Source organism: Trichoplax adhaerens, genomic scaffold, assembly GCF_000150275.1.
Source record: "Trichoplax adhaerens TRIADscaffold_1 genomic scaffold, whole genome shotgun sequence".
In the NCBI taxonomy this organism is placed as follows: domain Eukaryota; kingdom Metazoa; phylum Placozoa; class Uniplacotomia; order Trichoplacea; family Trichoplacidae; genus Trichoplax; species Trichoplax adhaerens.
In genome coordinates, this window is record NW_002060943.1 from 4,102,712 (window position 1) to 4,123,448 (window position 20,737).

Consider the following 20,737-nt stretch of genomic DNA (forward strand, 5'->3'; position numbering starts at 1 on the left):
GATACTATCCAATATTTTACCTTAAGATAATAATTTTAAAGTGGTCTGAAATCAATAGCCAGGTATAGCAAATCATTTCACGATTTCTATAATTATGATTTATTTCAAATCTAAAGGTAATGCTTAACAATTATTATCTTATAACCATAGGGCTTGACCTGATAAACGATTCTTAACCATCTAATTGTAAATATACGAGGAGAGATCTGAACAATCTGTAATTTAACCACTATCGTCATATAACAGCGTATAAAGTGTAATATACGTTATTCATAGGTTATATTTGATAACAATTTAAAGGATTAAATCTTTGCATTAATCTATCAGCATGAATAAATCAGTCTATAATTGCATCTACTTATACCTAATACTTAGTCGATAATTTGTTGCAACTTCTACGCATCGAATCAAATTATAGTATAAGCAGAAATTACTTCATGCTGTAGTATCATAAATGATTGAACGGCTGGCTACAGATTATAGATTATAAGCTTTAAAAAAGAAAATGGAAATAAATAATCTTTGATTATACAATATATTTTGAATAATAATTAAAAATGAGCAGAATGGATATATCAATCCTGGAATAAAATCAAGTTTAAAACCGACTAATAAGACTGGTGAACTATCGGAATTGTCCATAGCTCAAACTGGATGTCCGATTACGTATTTTATTACGGTAGTCCTAACAACATTTTATAGGAAATTATTTTGCAATTATCTGTATTTATAAGATCTAGATCAGTCTAATAGTATAATAGAAAAGAATTTAAATACATTATCTCGTTTTAATTTTCGTGTTTATTAAGCATACGAAATTGACTACATATTACTACTCTAATCTAGAATTTCATTGCTGTATCAATAAGAAATTTGAACTGAAATATAAGAAACTTTTCCATCATACTACAGTATATTACATCGATCGAAAATTCTATTTTGGTTAACGTACATGTATTATGTCTTAGAATATATAAAATCCTTGTATCTGTAGGTGCTATTGATAACTTTTTACCTCCGTTTTTATTACCAATATCAACTGTAAGGGTAAAATGCTGATCAAGATCTTATATAATACAAAATTACTGAAATCCTAAACACCATTCTGGGATTTGTCAGCTTGCTTTGATTGTACAGTATCTAATTTCTGATTTGTCATGATAAAAGTAACCGCTTACCCAAACTATGGAATTGTTATAAGGATCTTTAAACTAGTATCTACGCTAGCGCATATACAGTATAGTAGCGCAATAGTTTAATAAGTAAATCATTACTAAATTTTATGAATAAAATACACGTATTAAATTTATTTACGGTATACTAACTGCATATTATAGACAAACAGCAAATTTCACTCTAATGAAAATTAATATTGTTGTTACCTTATACTTTTCTTCCAAAATATGGATTCAGAAAATGTTTCGTGTTACTCTTAAGATACTTCATACTAGTAGTACGCATGCCGTTATGAATCATTAACAAGATAGATTTATCATGATTTTAATCATACCAAGCCCGTTAGTAATAGAAATATCGTTTATTTAAGAAGATATCTGTCGTTTTAAATTTGTATGTACACGTTTATGTAATATTATAGAAAAGTCAGTATCTTCAAATACTTTACAATTAAATTGAGTATTGATAATTATTTTTGGAAATGCTTCCAATGACTAGGCATAATGCAGGTCATTATAGAATCATTACATAGATCATGGTTACTTTAATCTCACTAATAACCTTCAATTAAATTATTAATTTATATGAAACACCTAGGCCAAAAGATTATTAACCTAGATACAAGTGATTAGTACAAGCTCTTAGATGTATCATTACTAACAATAGTACAACTTTTTTAACTGTAAGCCATTATCCAAGCGTCAAGTGATAACGCATAGATATTCAAGATTTTCGTTCCGAAGAGTAATATAGCTCCAGAGGTTTGTTGACTTTCCAATACTAAAGTTAGGAGTGGTATACAGAACAGAAATTAGGAACTGCTTGGCATAATAAGGAAATGGTAAAATTTACGAGATATTAAATTACCGTTTCGTTGATATTATCCAACGTCATGGAAAGTTGTAATAGCTGGCGTTGAAATCAAAAAGACATTGATTTGTAAACTATAATTGATAGCTTATTTAAAACAGTAATTTAAGCCATACCTTATATCCTTCTGTCGTAGCAATATAAATCTTGTATAGGGTGTCGGAGCTTTGTTTATGATTGGCTGACTTTGTTGGATTGTCTAATACAAAAATAGTGTCCATTTATTCTATAAATGTACCTTTTCTGAACGTATAAAAGAACAACTAAAAGCAGCTATATAAAAGCTAACCAGTTTGAGGCGATTCAAGAGACATTCTAATGGCAAGATATTTAGCTAAATGCTCCACTAAAAACAATAAATGCCAGGTTTGAAATATGGTATGGTATTATGATATGATTAAAACAATTCGATATTCAACATTATTACTACAATTACTTTTCATCTCATGTAGTAGAATACTGCATAAACATAAATGTGTAGAAACTTACCCGTAGCATTAGCTGTGGTTTTGATATATCGCACAGCAACACGTAGTGGGTTATCCGAATAGTTTGTCTTGTCTAATTCTTGCGGATGAGGTTTGAACATTAATTCAATTTCCTGTGCATAAAGAATTCTTGAATACAATGTAATTCTTGCAGTTAGATCTAACAATATAGTAGATAATTTTAAAATCTTACGCTGGATGATTCAGTATATTCAACCGTATCAGAATCTGTATCTACTGCCTTCGGAGATGCGTCATGATTCACAGAATCTGTTAATTATAATACGACAAAGAGAAGTGTAAATATTAAATACCATTGCAGATTTATAAGCATTATTTTGAGATATTTTACTACTAAAGTAAAATTATACCTGCATCGTTATTATTCCTGTTATTAGCATAATTACTACCCTCTTGATTCGCTCTAGTATCCTGTGTTTTTATTCGCTTAGGTACCGGAGCTAATGAAAGTGAAAAAAGACAAGTTGCACACACCATGTGATTATTTTTAAGCTCAAGCAGTAATTTGAGTGGTAAAATTTTGTTTACCTGATTCGTCGGCTGATGATATATTCTGTTGATCATTACGGTTAATAAAAGACGAGACTTTTAGCTGTCTAAATATACGTATTCGGGCGTAGCAAAATATCAATCCTGACAATTATAACATACCGATGACCGTTGAGAATGAGACCGATTCGTAGCCTGCATTCGCACTCCTTCCTCAAAACTAGATTGTAAAGCATGTTGACTATGGTGTTTGTTTAACCTTGCTAGCACCTTTTCCTAAAATTATTATCCAATCTTAAGTATTTCAACTTTAAATTCTGAGAAAATTACTACGAGATAGTAAATAAAATTTATACTTGTTGGGCTTCATATTCCTCTCGATTGGGATAAATCTGTTGTATTAACGAATAGAATAATTAGTAAGGGTAGGCATTAACTTACACCTAAATGTAAGATAACATAACCTTTGAGATTAATGCATCAAAGTTTGGATCTGGGCGAAGTGATCTTCTGGATACTAATTTTTTGCGACACGTCGGACATTCCTTATTTCTGTGGTAGATGAAATTTATTCATTCAGTAATGAAATAACTGATAAACATGAGGAAGCAAATTACTAGTTGAATTGTATGAACTAATTACGATAGCATTTATTTGTTAAGAGGTAGTTTAGCTATCAGAATTTTTAGTCTTCAGACGCACAATATGCTTGTAGAATAAATAGGAAAGCGCCTCAGCTAAAGATTTTACAGAAATCAAATATAAATTACTATACTTTCAATTAAGAGAAGTGACTTATTTTGTTACCCGCTGCGTAGAGCTGTCGTAATGCATTCGGCACAAAACCTATGTAGGCACTAATGATGATGAGAACAAGAGAATAGAATGTTAAAATTCAAATTTGATTGTTTCTACACGTAACAGCTACCGCAAGATATTATTGTCCTGTCAATTGGATCGTTAAGTAGGAAAAAGCTCGAGCTAATAATTGTGGCATTTTTTTCACTGTAGTAAGTATTATAGTTTCTAAGCCGAAATTGGTAGATAATTATGATTTCATTGAAGGCTGGTGATTAAATTATGATCACGAGAAGCGTGATAAGAAAAATATGCGCATATGTTAAGCTGGTCTCGAATTAAAAGACAGTAAGATTGTATGTTGAGAATCAGAATTCAAATTCGAAATAATTTTGCCATTAAGCTATTAATAAAAATGTACAGTATGAAAACAACTTGGTACCTCTTTCGTAGTCATAGTGCTTTTTAAGATATCCAAACAGATAGGGCACATTAATTCGCTATGCAAGCTACGTAATGAAATGGTTACTTCGCTATCGTCGTCTATGGCCGCCTGAGGCTGGCGATGTAATTCGTAAACGCTAAGTTCTGTCAAAAAATTGATTCTTTGTTATTAAAATTTTCTTGACAATAAATCACAACTTGTAATGACGAAGTGAATAACAAATTTATATTACTGATACAATCATACAATTACAGAAATACAACAAGGTCATTTAACAGTAAAAGGACTTATCAATTTGCCTTACCCCATGTTTTAGGTTGAGAAACGTTGTTATTGATCTATAAAGATATATTCAACAGAGATAAAAAATAAAAATTAGTTTAGTGGCAATTTTGTTCAAGTTCAATTTACAGTTCAGTACATAGCTCGTGTCATAGAAGTAGCAGAAAAAGACAGTTCCAACTATTACGATTTTGCGGGTATATTTTTGAAAAGATTAAAAGTCATTATACACATTCATAGGTAAGCTAGATTTATAAGGGCTCTGTTATGCAGAGACATGGTTGATTGCTCTTTTCTATATCGACATGCAGCAATGTGATGCACTATTGAAACAAATTGGTATAATACTCGAGTTTGCAACAGAAAATTTGCAGATATGAATCCTTCTGTCGTAGTGTAGGCTACAATGAATTGCACAAAAGTTGATCCTTATTAGTGAGATTATGGTCTAGAATCTACATAGATATTTATTAGTATATTCTCCATCAATATCTAACGGATAGGTAAGGTTTATGGACATTTTATAATGGCATATTTGAAATGTCGGAAGCCATTTTTAAGATTACAACAACATACTGTATAGCCTAACCTAAGATGTGAATATATCTTACCATAAGCAATTTACTGTGAAATGTATGTTCAAGTTGTATAGGATAAAACTACTATCCACATCTATCCACTAGTGATTCATTGGAATCGTTAGTTGCTATAAGTGAGTCTTTTCGCCCTTTCGCTTTAGACAAGTGTAACTGGTGGGGAAACGTATACATTCTCTGATTCTCATCCCTATTTCTAGTATTTTATTTCCCTTTCACCAGGTTGTTATATCCATGGAAGACTTGACAGAAGCATTTAATGAATAAATAATAATATTATACCCTAATTTTGATCCAATTTAACACTGTTGTACAAGAAATTTTGAAGTAGTGTAGGATTCTATGGGCTAAAGACGATGATGTACAATCGTCTTACCGTTGTTCTATCAGGCTAGAGGTAACTATAAATCAGTTCAATTTAGTGTTGAATCAAGAATGAAGTAAGTAGTAGTGTGGTATTGCTCGTCAGTACTAAACGATTTGTACGAGTATATAGACGCGTAGTAGTACTTTCCAATTTAAAGGAAAATATGGTATTTGGATTGCTTGATAACTCGTAAATCAGTACTTAATGGCATCAATCAATCATTTCGAGCTATAAATTGTATAATAGATCATTCTAATAATCCAATGCCAACCATGACAGAGTATACGATTACAGTATAACGAACAGGCCTCGTATACATCGACTCCAATCGAGCAATAGTGCAATATTACTGTGCATTCGTAGCAGGTTAGGCTATTTTGAAAGGCTTACACAGCATTTACTTCAACCGATCTAAGAATAAGTCATTGATTCATCAACACTGCTATGCTATTGTAGAGAAGGGAGGAAAAAAAAAGATTTTATGAGTTACTAACGGATTTTTGTAGAGGCTTGAGTCAATGCTACGACCGATTGTGTAAAAGAAGTGGCTAGGACTATTCAGGCAAGTTATCTTGCCGTACTATATCAGAACTTGTGCCTCTTTTCACTTCTCCATCTTCTACTCGGACTGTAAATCTATCTCCAATTGATATAGACAGAATAGTATTATCAAGACGATTAGACAGCATGAAATGACTAAAAAGGAAAATTTCTATGCTATAAGGCCAAATGATCGTAGCACAGTTTGGATACTGCAATGACGATATGATGCAGTGGAGTGAAAGAAAGAGTGATTTTTCAATGGACATCAACTCGGTTGGGCAGACAGTGAATGATTGAATAACCCCCCTGCAAAACATCCAACGATGACTTAATGTCTCTTCGTATTGGCCTAGAAGAGATAGAACTGCAATCCTATGGATGTAAAAGTTACTCAAGCGAGTTAGCAGTGAATAAATTTGGATAGTATCCAGTCCAAGTAATCAGTGAAGTGAAAGAGTGATTTTTCAATGGTCATCAACTCGGTTGGGCAGACAATGAATGATTGAATAATCCCCCTGCAAAACATCCAACGATGACTTGATATCTCTTCGTATTGACCTAGAAGAGATAGAACTGCAATCCTATGGATGTACAAGTTACTCAAGCGAGTTAGTAGTGAATAAATTTGGATAGTATCCAGTCCAAGGCCAATCCAAGTCATCAGTGAAGTGAAAGAGTGATTTTTCAATGGACATCAACTCGGTTGGGCAGACAGTGAATGATTGAATAACCCCCATGCAAAACATCCAACAATGACTTAATATCTCTTCGTATTGAACTAGAAGAGATAGAACTGCAATCTTATGGATGTACAAGTTACTCAAGCGAGTTAGCAGTGAATAAATTTGGATAGCATCCAGTCCAAGTAGTCATTAAGACATGTCGTTTTAGTGCAAGAAATGATGTTGTCGGTCGACATAACAATGGCTGGACTACGCTTTACCAAGCCGATAGGAATCAATGAAATTGCTATTTCTCATGCAAGTAGCCATGTAGAAATATGCTTCCCAGTGAATTTTCACGCAATATGAAATGAAAAGAATATATTCTAAGAAAGAAAGTTAGTAGCACTCACGTTGGTAAACATGGTAGGCATTATGTTGGACAAATCCAAGCAATTTTTCTCCCTTTTTGCTGGTCAAGAAATGCTCGACAATAGAGAAAGACTGGCCGTCAAATGGATGGTCGAATGTGATGGTATTATACTCTTTTCCTCTTCATGACTAACTGGTGTGTATGATACCATTGGGCATGTAGAATGTTACAGTAGGCACCTGAATCCAGGTCTGGTACTCTGGTAGATCTAGTGTTTTACCGTGGATCAGTGAGTGTACAGTACAGCGACAGTAGGTTATAGTCGATATTTTCTGAACTCTAAGTCTGATCATATAAAGTTTGGGTGATGAGTGGGTACTAGCTCGTCCACAACATATTCTGACACAGTATTAAGGCTACTTTGTACTGTAGCAATTCTGTCTGTCTAATGTCTGTCTGATGTAAGATGATGACTGAGCCTGACCTACTGTACAGTATACTGCGTATGCGTACTGTACAGTATTGTACATACAGTACTGTCCTCGTCGATTGTGCATTCTCTGATGGTACTGTACGGTTGTACAGTACAGTACAATGTACAGTACCACAGACTACAGTACGACACTGTACACTGTGTACTGTAAGTAAAACGCTTTTTGGACTCCCAATCCAACCAGAGATTCGATCGCCGTTCAAGCCAAAATCTTCCTAACAACCTCTTGGCTGCCATTTCGTGGACCACTACTTGGACAACTCCTGTAGAAGATTAGTGCTGATCCTCTCCTAAATAAAATTACCTCAATATTGACGATTTGCACACTTGAAATCTTATACAAACATAAATTATGGGTAAGAGAAATGGCATCCAATTGAGAAGTGACATTCTTCAACCTTTCATCAATCCAACTGTAGAAAAAGATGTTGTTTTGTTATCGCTTCATGTTTAGCAAATGCTTCTTCATCTGCCCAACTTGTAGTATTCATTCGGCCACACGATCCATCATTGACTTTTGATCAAAGTAGTGATTGAAAAGTCACTTATAGACTCACCAATAGACTGTATATTCTACCCATCTGTGTATAAACATATCCCCAGTAATATCCATCGTCAAGCTGTAGTTGACAACAACCAAACCAATCCATATTCCTTCATATTCGGTTGTACTAGAATAGACTAACCCACTGTATGTTTCAATTGGCGTAACCAATCGCTATCTATCGATGACGCTTGAATTGTTTGCTTTCTTCTCCATTATAGCCACCAATTTACCTTTACCCCCTGGTTGGGAGGCTAAATTCGATCGAAACACCGGAAAATAGTAAGTATTTCCATGAAAGATCATGCGCCATTGAATACGTCCAGTAATGCTCTTACTTTCCTGTGACTCGTCTATCCAAGGATACGAGTCGTGTTACGTCACTTGTAACCCATCAATGAACTGGAGACCAATCCAACTTTCAATTTCTTGACAGCTTTTTCATAGATCATTCAACCAAGACAACTTCATGGCAGGATCCAAGAATTGCTTATTACGGCCCTCAAGCCTACCAACAGGCAGCAATGCAATACCAAATGCAAATGCAACAACAACAGCGACAAAGACCTCAAGTGCCATCATCTCATCCGCAGTCTCAAACTGCTCAACAGTCCTCTCAATTTCCTAGAGCAGCAGCAACACAAGCACAACCACCAAGGCCACCAGCAACTACTCCACAGCCGCCGGCAACTACTTCACAGCCACGGGCAACTACTCCACAGCCACGGGCAACTATTCCACAGCCACCGACAGCTGCACCACCAAAGCCCACACAACCAGCGCCGTCGACCAGTCAAACTACCTCTAGCAACACGATTGAAATGACTACATTATCATCATCGCAATCGCGGTCGACATCGGTAAGGTGTAGAAATATAGCATTAAATTATAACATAGACTAATTGAGCATCGCTACAACAGTGTTGCTTGGATAGTATACGCGTATATCCAAGTATACTTACAGTATGTTTCTCATTTACTGAATAGCACAGACACAATTTATATTGCAATAGTATCATTTCAAATTGACAAAGTCTGTACTGTATATACGTAGGAGGATATAGTAGCTACTTGACTGTTAGCTATATAGTTGGTCGGGTACTGACATTCATTCGTACTCTTCACTTTAGGATTACAACCAGTATAGCAACGCTATCTTACTTCGATAATTTATATACGAATTTATTGTCCTAATGTATTTACCTTTGTTATTCGCTAAAATTAATTATCAGGACAGGGGCGGGATTCTACTGGGTGATCTATACTAAAATAATACTGCAATAATTTCAAATCGTCAAGAGTCCCTATATTGTACAGTATACTGTACGTGGCAAAGACTTAGTAGATTCCTAATTGATAGTTTATCACAGACTACTTCAATACTCTATATGCGTATTAAAATGTACTTTAATTTACCGTTGACTGTGTCATCATTGCACAAGGGACATTTTGCCAGTACAGAAATGATACTCGTATAATTTCAAATTGTCAAAGAGTCCACATTCATAGGAAAGATTAAACAGTTACCCTTAATTGATAATGATCATCTCTTGGCACCACATTTACTATGAACTTTAACATCACGACCAATTTAGCTAAATAGCACCGATATGATTATCAAAAGTCCATATTCATAGGAAAGATGAAACAGTTACCCTTAATTGATAATGATCATCTATTGGCATCACATTTACTATGAACTTTAACATCACGACCAATTTAGCTAAATAGCACCGATATGATGGTCAAGAGTCCATATACGCAGGAAAGATAATATATGTAATTACCCTTATCATACTACTAACTTAAAAGTCGCTATGATAGCGTCATAATACTGTATGTAGACCGTAAAGATAATTCTGGCCGATGGCTGTTAATACTCAGCTTCAAATAGTTTCATCTCGTAGCTAGTTATAGCTGTGACATGTATAGCTATGACTCTATAAACTTGCAGCTTTAGAATTTCGATCAAAGCATGTAATAGCTTCTTTGCCTTTTACTTATTATTAACTAATCTTTAATGTGAAATGGAATCAGTTTTGATCTGTAGATAACAGTATTAACATGATACTTTCTCTGAAATTTTTACTTGCTCGTAAGCCTTACTTATGAATGTTGAATGTACGGCTGTATCAATTCTAGTCAAGTGTGCTATTTGTATAACCATGGTAGACATCTCACTTTAGAAGCTAGTTACTTGTTATCACTCTGTTATAGTAAACATTCTTGTGTACCTTGTCAACTGCTTACGCAACAGTTTATTAAAAGTTATAATTAAGAATATATTAATTACATATTATTTATTCATAGGTTACTCCTCAACATGAGAGTACGCTTCATGGGTCAAGGGAGACTGTTGCTACGTTGTCAGATGATGATAAAGCACGAAGTTAGGATTATTCTGATATGTATAATAATACTTTAGTATTTGAAAAGGAAACATAATCTCGATATCAATTTTCTTAGTTACAAGATTGATGAAAAGTGAATTTAAGGACGTTGACGAAAATGTCGTTGTCACCGTTCTAAACAGCGTACGTCAGATTTATTCTTCTATACGCTTTAGATAGCATTTCTTTGCCGTAAAATTAAATTTAGATCTATTTTTTATACTACTCTTGAACACAACTGCGTTGGTAAATTAATGGTGGGATAACAGGCCAACTTTAATGAACAGGATACTAGATTTGTTTTAAAAGAGCAACAAGGTTAGTCTATATTTTATATTTTCCTAAAATTGAAACCATGAAATTAATATCTACGAAAGTATGCGTATAGTGTAATGACAATGCAAAATCAATCGATATCCATGAAACTGATGCTATTGCTATTTTTCAAATTAATCAGACGAGGCGCGTAAAGAAAGAAAGAGGTGATATATCATTCCAGAGACGATACAATTTCATTTATCATGTTAAATGCAGTCGTATTATCGTGATATATACCATAAATATGACGAAATTTTACAGAAAAGAGGAGGAACAACGTTTACGAAAAGAAAGAGAACAACGTGCTAAGAGAGAAGCAGAAGAGAAATTGCGCAAGGAAAAAGAAGAACGTGCTCGTAAACAAAAGGAAGATGCACGACGAACAGAACGTATGTAAAGTAACTTGTACTTGTTTGTATCATCTTAACAATCTATTTGACTTTATAATCATTAACAATTCCATTATGAACAATTTGATAGTTTTACAAAAATTGCAGAAAGAGTTTAGAGGAATCGACTCCACTGTTATAACTGGCATATTAGACGCTGTAAGTATGAATAGTCTGAATAATATTATGGGTTGTATCTGAAGGATAGATTTACAAAATTTCTGCGTTTTTGAAAATTAAGTAAATCTCATAGTTTATATCATGTCCAGATCGAGCTTATGTTATTATAATTCAATAACGCTGATATATTGTATTTTAGGCAAACTATGATGAAACGAAAGCAACAACAATACTTCGAGAACAAGAAAGTTAGTGCTTCCTCACCTTCCATATCATGATTAATATTGTTGAATAATCAAAATAGTAAAGATCATAAACATACTAAAATTGATGCATATATTCACACTGATTATCTAATAGATGAAAGAAAGAGAGAAGAACAAAGGCGGTAAAGGAATGCTTATTTCATGCAAGATTTTTATTCTAAACTATACCGTAAAAAATTTTTAATATATAACATTCAGATTCAGTTATCATTGTTCGTATTAGTGTATCTAAAACTAAGACTATAAATTATCATAATAGTATAAAACTATTTCTATGAGAATTTCATCCGATTTAATGCTAACTACGGTAATGTTACAGGGCAGAGTCAGCAAAGAGGGCCGAAAGGGTTGCTCAAGTAAATGCACGAAAGGAAGCGGAAGAAAAAAGTAGGAAAGAAAGGCAAGCTAAAGAGAAAGTTCTCGAAGAGCAAAGAGCATCTGATAATTGTAAGTCTTATTATGCACATATTAAGCGTATTAAATTCATTCAATGTAACTATATTGGCCGCATTTGCAAAGAGATTGTTCTTAAATTATAAAACTGTATCCTTTAATTTACAGTATCAGTTACTTTCCAAGGCGAATTTAAAGATATAGATGAAAAAATAATCGAATCAACAATTAAATTCGTAAGTTCTCCTCAAATTATATGAATTATACATATCTGATTTGATGAGTAAATTAATATTCCAGTGTTAGTCTTCACGATAAACTATGTTGGAATAATAAGCTATCTATTAAATTTAGGTGGGCTATGATGAAAAGAAGGCTAGAGCAGCATTAAAAGCTTACCGTGGTAATATACTATAATTTATGTATTACCATAGTATGTGTTGTTATTCAATAGTAGGCTTCATGGATACGTCGTAACTGCAAATTATTGATATAAATAAAATGAAAGCAATTTATATTAGTGATTACTCTGTTAAAATCTAATGAATATGTATCAATGTCGTATAGATAGAAATAATACAACAACATCTTCGGCTACAAGGTAAGTTATCCTACTAATTCTCTTTATTTTCCGTATATTAATTATTGTCTTTATAAAAGCTATTTTAAGTAAATTATAAGCTGACTGTTAATAACGTAATGTAACGGTGCACTCTAAATGAGTTGTGCTATCTGATAAAATGCTGCTAGCCCATCTTTTACGAATTGTTAATTTATTAACAGATCACCACAGACAAGCACTACCCAAGCCAAAGTAGTAAAAACACTGAAAGGAAACAGACCTGACCATAGCCTTAATCAACCCGAAAGCAGTACCAGTGCTAGTACTGAAGCTATAAGAATGCCAATTCCTCAGCCAGTGCCTTCTACAGCACCCAAACAATCTAATCTAGCTTCCAGAGAACCAGCACCCAGACAAAGTAATCAAGCTTCCAGAGAAAGATCTGCTAGAGTTTCGCCTACTGTACCTGGTAAATTGTTCGTTAATGAACTAGAACCACATCCTACCATAATAACTTGTTTGTTCTGCTAAATCTAACATATATTCTAATAAATATAAAATTTTTGTAGTCTTTACTTAATAGCATCGTATTTCTTTAAATGATTGCTTTAGTGGCCTCTAAAAATAAAGTGCAATACAAGTCGGCAATAGCTTCTATTCCAGTTGGCCCGCAACCCGAATTTAGAAAATCTGCAAATCTAGACAATCTATCGTAAGATAGGACACTGACCATCTAATATCATTGTTATTATGATTTATGAAATCAATCTTAATTTTAATATAATTGTAGGAAAGATCGTGTGATTGTAGCCGGCCCTAGTATTGAGAATTGTAATGGACCCCAAAATATTCACGCCGGTCCCTCTGTCGTTCCTTCTCAAAAGCAGACACCCAAAGGTTTAATTAAAATCTAATTTATTGATCCTATTCTTTAAATTAGCTTTTTTTGATACGCAAATGCTGATTGAATTTATTTCAAATTGCAAGGACCACAATATGATCTCAGAAAAGGACCGAATCTCTCCATACGTACAGGTCCCGTCCATTTCCAGGGTGTTCCACTTAAAAGTTAAACGATGCTTGACATTAGCTTCTTATTCTGGATTGATTGGTACGTTGGCCGGGAGAATATCGGCTGATATCTCACAAATTTTCACATTATAAAATAGACATACTTTAAAATTGACCTGCAATATACAGGCAAAATATGAAAATATATGTAAATAATAGGGTTATGATGCTGTATTTACAGATTGGCGAGTTCTTTTATCTTGATAATTATAATTATTTTTGCGCTAAATGCGCAACACCTGTAAGAACGATGATTGGTTAATAAGCTGGTAGATATTTATGTACTTGGTACTGTAGAATTATAGTTTGCTTCCATCTTAATTTCAGGAAAGATTCGAAATAACGTCTTTTCAATACTGTCATTGTACGTTACTGTATATGTAACGCTATTGCCATTTGCTTAAACTTTATGAAGGCTGCATATGTACTGTGAGAATCAATTCATTTTTATTCGTTAGACAATTTATGGACTTAACTAATTATATTGCTTTAATATTCTAATACTTTGTCATGTCAATATCCACTACATAATAAAAAATAGCGAACCATAATTATCATCAGGTTTTTGGATTTAAATGCGATTTTTATGAGATTTTACTGATATCAATTTGAAAAATTGCACTACTAGTCCAATCACGTAGCTTAAAAATGTGCTACAGGATTACTCCATGCCCATATAGGGTCGAATTAAAATGTTACAGTTGTCATAATACGCATATTACTCTTTTATGTGACATTCAATTTTAATAACTACAGGGCAAGAAAACATAAATAGAATACTAAATTTTTTAAATAACGATTTTTAATGTAAAATTAATGATCAAGTCTTTATAGTTGAATAACATCGTAGTTAAGTTTTAGTCCACATATAAATTTATAAAAGATTTTTGTCACCATCAAAAATGTTCGATAAAGAGTTAATATAACTATTTTATATAACAGCGGGTTGCAGTGGAGGTTTCGGTATGTAATGCTTTCATTTCACAGCGCAATTTACATTTATGGCATGCCTTTTAATTTACGAGGGCTAATAATACTGTACATGTGGATCACAAATCATGCAAACAACATCTTTTCGTATAAACAGCACTCAAACAACAAAGATTGACTCAAAAAAAAAGTTATTTTAATTACGTAGTATTTATAAGAAATTATATATATATTTGAAGCATCAAGGTAATGCATATATTCAGAAGTATCGATCTGCATATAATTATAATAAAGCAAGTTTTGACATCACAAAATATTTTGTTTGAAATAAAAGTTACAGTAGTATTCCTGAAAGGATAACATAAAACGTACACATTATTCGTATAAATTCTCCTATTTAAATATTTATGATAGCGTAAATTTGAAACTTCTTTCATCAGTTAGTCATATGTATCACTACAGAAATTAAAAATCATAGCTTAAATAAATAAAATATATTGGCTACGTCACTTTGATGTAGTAAATATAAATAGCGATACTACTAATATCGCCTTTTTATATCATTACTGGCCGAACTTTGAACAAAATTTTCTATATACACCATTACTCATAATACATTTTACAATCAGGCTTTTTCCATTTTTGCTTGGTACCAGGTCTGATACATTTGCTTCTCGATATAGCCAACTATCATAAGCGAAAAAGGAAAGTATCAAAGATCATTGAAATCTCATAAACTCGTGATTTTTGTCTGTCATAATATACACTCTAAATCATCACATATGAAATATTACTAATACTATTACCTAAGCTGTTGGCCACCGTTTGGGATTTGTAACTTGTAAAATTGCTTGCCAGTTGTTTTCATTAAGCCATTTTCGATATTTTGACTCAATAATTCGAAATTTTCTTTCTTTGTAGCTGATACTGCCACGGCATTGTGATCATCTGTCGAAAGATTGGATTGATAGTCTTCTCTGTTTCATTGAGTTCAATATATAACGAAAATGAAAGCGTTATTTAATAACTAAACCGCTGGCAATTATAGGTAAAAACAAGGGTAAAGATTTAAAAAATTAATTTTGTCTCGTACATTAAATCTATTTTGTTATGAACTTCAATCATATTCTCCAGGGCAGTTCTCGGCAAGTATAAATCTCTTAGAACATTAAGTACACTTGCTTTTTGCTTTTCAGTTTCAGGATGACTAATATCACGAATATGAAGGAGTAAATCCTAGCATTTGAAAATGGAATTAATATATTATCAAAGAGAAAAAACATTCCTTAAATTGCTGGTTTAAGAGTACACTTAGATCAAGTAGCAGCGCTATACAGTTATAGAGTATTGGACAGCTACTTACAGCGTTGATGACATCTTCCAAAGTAGCAGAAAAAGACTCTAATAAATCATGCGGCAGGTCAGAAATGAAGCCAATTGTATCAATATAAAGAATCTGAAAGCCAGATATTAATTGCCCAGAATAGACCGTAGTATCTAGAGTAGCAAATAGTTTGTCCTTTGGAATCATTGACTTCTCACCAGTCAAGGCTTTTATCAAAGTCGTTTTTCCTATATTTGACATTGGTTGAAGTAGAAATACGGTTACATAGGATATGAACATGATCAATTAATGACATCAGTATACCCACACGATTGGATAAAGTAAATAAACTTACCAAGAATAAAATAGGCTAACAATGCCATTCGTACTGTCTAAAAATTTATATTATTTATTCAGAATGCCATAAGCTGATAATAACCTGCATTGGTATAGCCTAGGACTGCTACAGTAGGAATTTCATTTCGTTGGCGTTTTAAACGCACTGTAGCCCTCTTTTGACGAATATCCTTTAGCTTTCTCGATAACTGCCTATATTTATACTCCAGTGCTCTTCGGCCTATTTCCTGACCTGATTCACCAGCACGCCCAAGATGGCCTCGATCAAGATCATACGCCTCAACTGTGAAGGATAGCTGCGATCTGAAAATGAAATTATTTTGATTCTAATTTATACAGAGTTTCTTATCAATTTGCAAATTTATAGTAATACTTTAATACGCGTCAGTAATTTAAGTATAAAAATATATGCAATAACTTTTAACAATAATTCTACTGTACAATATTTCCTATTCGACTCTATAACTCAGTGGGTATGATTAGTTATAGCTATATTGCATAGCGTCATTGTAAATGATTAAGTATTTAAGTTAAAGCATACGTAGTAGAGGAGAAAATATACGATTGATATGCGTTTTGTACTTGAGCATGTGTAGTATTGTGATGTGTACGAGTACTTAACACCTTGTATAGCACTTTGAAATGTCCTCCTTATGGCAAAGATGTTGAAATAATATCACCTATACATCTACTAAAGCCACAATCTAGTCATTCTAATCACTGCATCAATTGAATTTTCTTATTATGTTTATTAATAATATATTCAATCTACAGTATATACCGAACAGCTTAACATTCTGTATTGCTGTATTGCAACAATTGTACTTTATGATTGTTATGATGTATATTTGATATGCCAATAGAGCTAAGCCATGAGCGATTGGAGCGTTTACCTTAAATACTTTAATGAAGCTAATTCAACTTGTATTTTTGCTTCTTGAGTACGCGCATGTCGCTTAAATATTTGTAATACAATCCCATATCGATCATAGACAGGTAGCGACCATAATTTCTGTAAGGTTTGACGTTGATTAGCCTGTAACTGGGTTGTATTTAAGAAGACAGCGGTAACTTGATGTTTCTGCTTCAGCTTGTTCATCAAATTGCATAATTCTCCAGTTTTCCCTTTACCAAAAAATGTCTTTTTATCTTCTATTTTTAACGATTCTACTGTTGTAGCAACAACTTTACCCTTTAGGGTATCCATTAATGCTACAGCCTCGGCCACTCGAAGTTGAGGTGTTGATAATGTATCCCTATTCCTTCCCCATTTAATATTGGGATGTACAATCACAACTTGAGTCAATTGATTATCTAAATTTAATTTCTCATACATTCTTTCGTATTCAAGTTCTAATTCTTCCAATGTGATATTCTTGAATTTCTCCAATGATAAGCTCATTCTATCAACGCTATCATCATAGCGATTGCAAATTGAACGACAACATTGCAGCACCACCTTTGCAATAGGTAGATTGCCTATCCTTTCCATACTCGCTCCTAACCTACTGCAGCGATAGGCTGACCCGATAGTACAGCCCTGATTCCATGTAGAAACATATTTACAATTATTGCTAGTAGTAAAATAAAACTGATATAAATTCCTTAAACTAGACCGATAAGGCAGCGATGATTTCAATCGTTGAAGCATTTCTTAACTTGATTCGATCCAGTAAACTATTCTAGATGGACAACCTCAAGCCTTCATTGATTCCTGTTTCGATCCGTTGAATGAATAAATCTGCAGGTACAGTATGAGTTGTAGCACACCTGACGATAGTGTAGGCTATATTGCACGCTGGCTCGAAATAGATATAAGCGGTTAAGGGTGACACATTTTTGCACAGTTCAGAAGCGTACTATAAACAGGTCAAGACACCGCTAGGGTTCAATATTGTACCGCATACTGTTATGAGCACAGTCTACCAAGACTGTGCTCATTCCAAACAGCTATTAATGGAGTAAAGCATGGAGATACATGATTTAGCACATGATTAATAGAACCTCCTACACCAGTGTACACATGCAGTACTTGTGTAAATCTCGAACTGCATAGAAAATGTGGAGGATAACTAGTTCGAGATCAGGTAGATCGATCTTTTTCTACTATACTGTATACAGGTGGATATGGAAAAGATGTCAGTGATGTGCTAAACTAGTGTCATATACTAATGTTATGATTCATTCTTCCGTAGTAATCAAACAAGAAGGCTGTAGTAAGTGTACTTAACTGAAGGAGAAAATAATTGCCTGAGAATACGGAAAGGGCTGTAGTTAATAGTGTCCTTTATTTAATCAAAGATCTCTTTTCGAGAGTTTGGCCATGGAGAAACAGAATATATAACTACAGACAGAGATGACTGGCAGACAGCTCGGAAGTGGACAATTGGACACTGGACAGTCAAGAATGATACAGCTACTGTATACAGTAGTACAATATTGCAACTGTAAATAATTGATACTGGCATTTTTTCTTCATAGTCTTATTATACTGTAGTATGGAAAATTGGCACTTGATAGAACACTACTTCAGTAGCACATTACAGTGTACAGTACTGTCAAATTGATTGTACAGCCATACAGTCCAGTACAGTACCGTCTGTCAGTCTGAGGCTGAATGTCAGAGTTAGGACTATATCGGACCGGACCGAGACCGAGAGCAATGCAAACAGTACAGTACAGTACTATACTGAGTATCAATAATACGCAAGCGCATCATTCCTCGCTTTCTTCTTCACCATCGCCATAAGTCTGCAGGTAGGTTCTTTCGACATGTTGAACTATCCATCGATATTACATGATTTCTAATCTCCATCGGTAGATTTTAGCAATAAAAGATCATAGATACAACCATTTTACACTTGTTGACAATGTTTTTTTCAATTTTTTACTTAAAATAAAGACAAAATGGTCACTCCAGTAAATAAGCGAAAAATTGTTAAGAAAAGGACGAAAAGATTCATTCGTCATCAATCTGATCGATATGTTAAAGTCAAAGTAAATGATGCTGAGATATCACTAATTCTATCTGTAGAAAATTATTAACTCTTTCTAACGCGAAATACTAACATATTCATTCTTTTAGCCGAGCTGGAGAAAGCCGAAAGGTATCGATAATCGTGTCAGGCGACGCTTTAAAGGTCAATACTTGATGCCTAGCATTGGCTATGGTAGTAACGCCAAAACTAGACACCAAATGCCAGACGGATTTAAAAAATTTGTCATACACAACGTCGAGGTAAACATCATGCCCTACGGACAATTTTTTAGGGTAAAGAATAGATGTAATACAGATATTTTGATCAATTGCAGGAATTAGAAGTATTGCTAATGGCGAATCGAAGTTACGCAGCTGAAATCGCTCATAACATTTCAAGTCGTAAACGTCAGAAGATTGTCCAACGAGCAGACGAGTTATCTATCAAGATAACTAATCGCGAAGCAAGGTTACAGAGTCAAGAGGCTGAAGCATAAAAAGGATGCAAGCTTCGTTTCTTTCCACTGTAATTGTATTTTATGGATGAACTGCAAAATATTAAAAAGCCATTTTTGTGAATATCTACATCTCCGGTGTTGTTAACTTTGTTTTGGCTACCGAGGTTTATTTACAAGTTATTTGCAACTAAAAGATAAACTAGAGATGTTGTCCACTGAAATACCTACGGTACTCTATATTTAACTGGTAGCTATAGAATGCAAGAGTTTGCAATCCAGTCTACTTTCTACCCTATAGTATAGATTCTACGACTTCAAACTGCAACTTGGTTATATACGCATAGCTTAACTGCAGATCCTTTAGGATCTTTAGCAGTTATTGCTCAAAATCTGTAGATTTGTTCTTTTCGTTAGCAGGACCTAATTGTGTACATGATCATACCTTTCCCAAATAATTGACAAGCAATGTCATGTCAGTGATTAAAAGTAAGTGACAGCTGCGAATCCCGTCATATATCAAAGGTGAAAAAGCGCTGCGGTATGTGGTAGTATTAGTTTTTCTTTCTTTATATAATAGTAATTAATAGGAAGACATTACACGATTACTTAATGCAGTTTATTAGCTCTTACTGATGATCATCAGCGACAAATGCAGTTGATGCCTGTGACAAAAGTGCATGACATCAGCACGTAGTACAATATTAAATGGAGCAGCTACGTACGCATGTACTATGTAGTCGGCATGATATTTAGTGCACTTTCCTTATTATAGTGTCAATAAATTAGTAGTGCACACTAAATTTTGCAAGCCAATTTATAGCGTAAATTGTCATATTTCTAAGCATTCACGTAACCGTGAGGAAATACAGACAAGCATCAACTGTAATTATTCGCTATACGAGAGTCCAACTCCACAGACTCTAATATTGCAGATAAATAATTTTAACTTAGCGGGTATTTACATAGTGCAGAAATAAGGATGCAAAATTATTATTCTGATGACGTTATTTTAAGCGTCCAAAGCAGGAACTAGTC

General features: G+C 33.7%; 4 protein-coding genes across 4 annotated transcripts; 2 read left to right on the forward strand and 2 right to left on the reverse strand.

The window, feature by feature from the left end:
• Positions 1 to 3,182: 3,182 nt before the first annotated feature.
• TRIADDRAFT_19102 (uncharacterized protein) lies at positions 3,183 to 4,431 on the reverse strand (the record flags this gene model as incomplete). Its single annotated transcript, XM_002108579.1, has 5 exons — positions 3,183 to 3,320; positions 3,401 to 3,436; positions 3,509 to 3,596; positions 3,852 to 3,901; positions 4,285 to 4,431. Coding segments are annotated over 5 exons (459 nt in total), but the record flags the coding sequence as incomplete, so codon positions are not given.
• A 3,524-nt stretch (positions 4,432 to 7,955) lies between these two features.
• On the forward strand, positions 7,956 to 13,860 carry TRIADDRAFT_51704 (uncharacterized protein; the record flags this gene model as incomplete). The annotated part of the gene is made up of 20 exons (XM_002107778.1): positions 7,956 to 7,959; positions 8,369 to 8,429; positions 8,584 to 9,007; positions 10,458 to 10,536; positions 10,614 to 10,681; positions 10,807 to 10,855; positions 10,995 to 11,019; positions 11,117 to 11,244; positions 11,336 to 11,403; positions 11,564 to 11,612; positions 11,725 to 11,752; positions 11,950 to 12,077; positions 12,192 to 12,259; positions 12,378 to 12,426; positions 12,591 to 12,624; positions 12,807 to 13,054; positions 13,198 to 13,297; positions 13,376 to 13,482; positions 13,526 to 13,696; positions 13,838 to 13,860. 20 exons carry the CDS (start codon positions 7,956 to 7,958, stop codon positions 13,858 to 13,860), a joined length of 1,911 nt encoding a protein of 636 aa, XP_002107814.1.
• A 1,289-nt stretch (positions 13,861 to 15,149) lies between these two features.
• TRIADDRAFT_18641 (uncharacterized protein) lies at positions 15,150 to 17,603 on the reverse strand (the record flags this gene model as incomplete). The annotated part of the gene is made up of 6 exons (XM_002108580.1): positions 15,150 to 15,273; positions 15,393 to 15,563; positions 15,680 to 15,822; positions 15,950 to 16,158; positions 16,350 to 16,570; positions 17,161 to 17,603. 6 exons carry the CDS (start codon positions 17,601 to 17,603, stop codon positions 15,150 to 15,152), a joined length of 1,311 nt encoding a protein of 436 aa, XP_002108616.1.
• Positions 17,604 to 18,993: 1,390 nt separating this feature from the next.
• On the forward strand, positions 18,994 to 19,824 carry TRIADDRAFT_36930 (expressed hypothetical protein). The gene is made up of 4 exons (XM_002107779.1): positions 18,994 to 19,024; positions 19,170 to 19,264; positions 19,353 to 19,505; positions 19,580 to 19,824. Exons 2-4 carry the CDS (start codon positions 19,175 to 19,177, stop codon positions 19,739 to 19,741), a joined length of 405 nt encoding a protein of 134 aa, XP_002107815.1. The 5' UTR covers positions 18,994 to 19,024; positions 19,170 to 19,174; the 3' UTR covers positions 19,742 to 19,824.
• Positions 19,825 to 20,737: the final 913 nt, after the last annotated feature.

Excerpts from the sequence above, each read along its gene's own strand:
- TRIADDRAFT_36930 (XM_002107779.1), top strand. The coding sequence starts at position 19,175 with ATGGTCACTCCAGTAAATAAGCGAAAAATTGTTAAGAAAAGGACGAAA. Across the intron at positions 19,265-19,352 it reads ATCGATATGTTAAAGTCAAA|CCGAGCTGGAGAAAGCCGAA; the intron begins GTAAATGATGCT and ends TCATTCTTTTAG. Across the intron at positions 19,506-19,579 it reads TTGTCATACACAACGTCGAG|GAATTAGAAGTATTGCTAAT; the intron begins GTAAACATCATG and ends GATCAATTGCAG.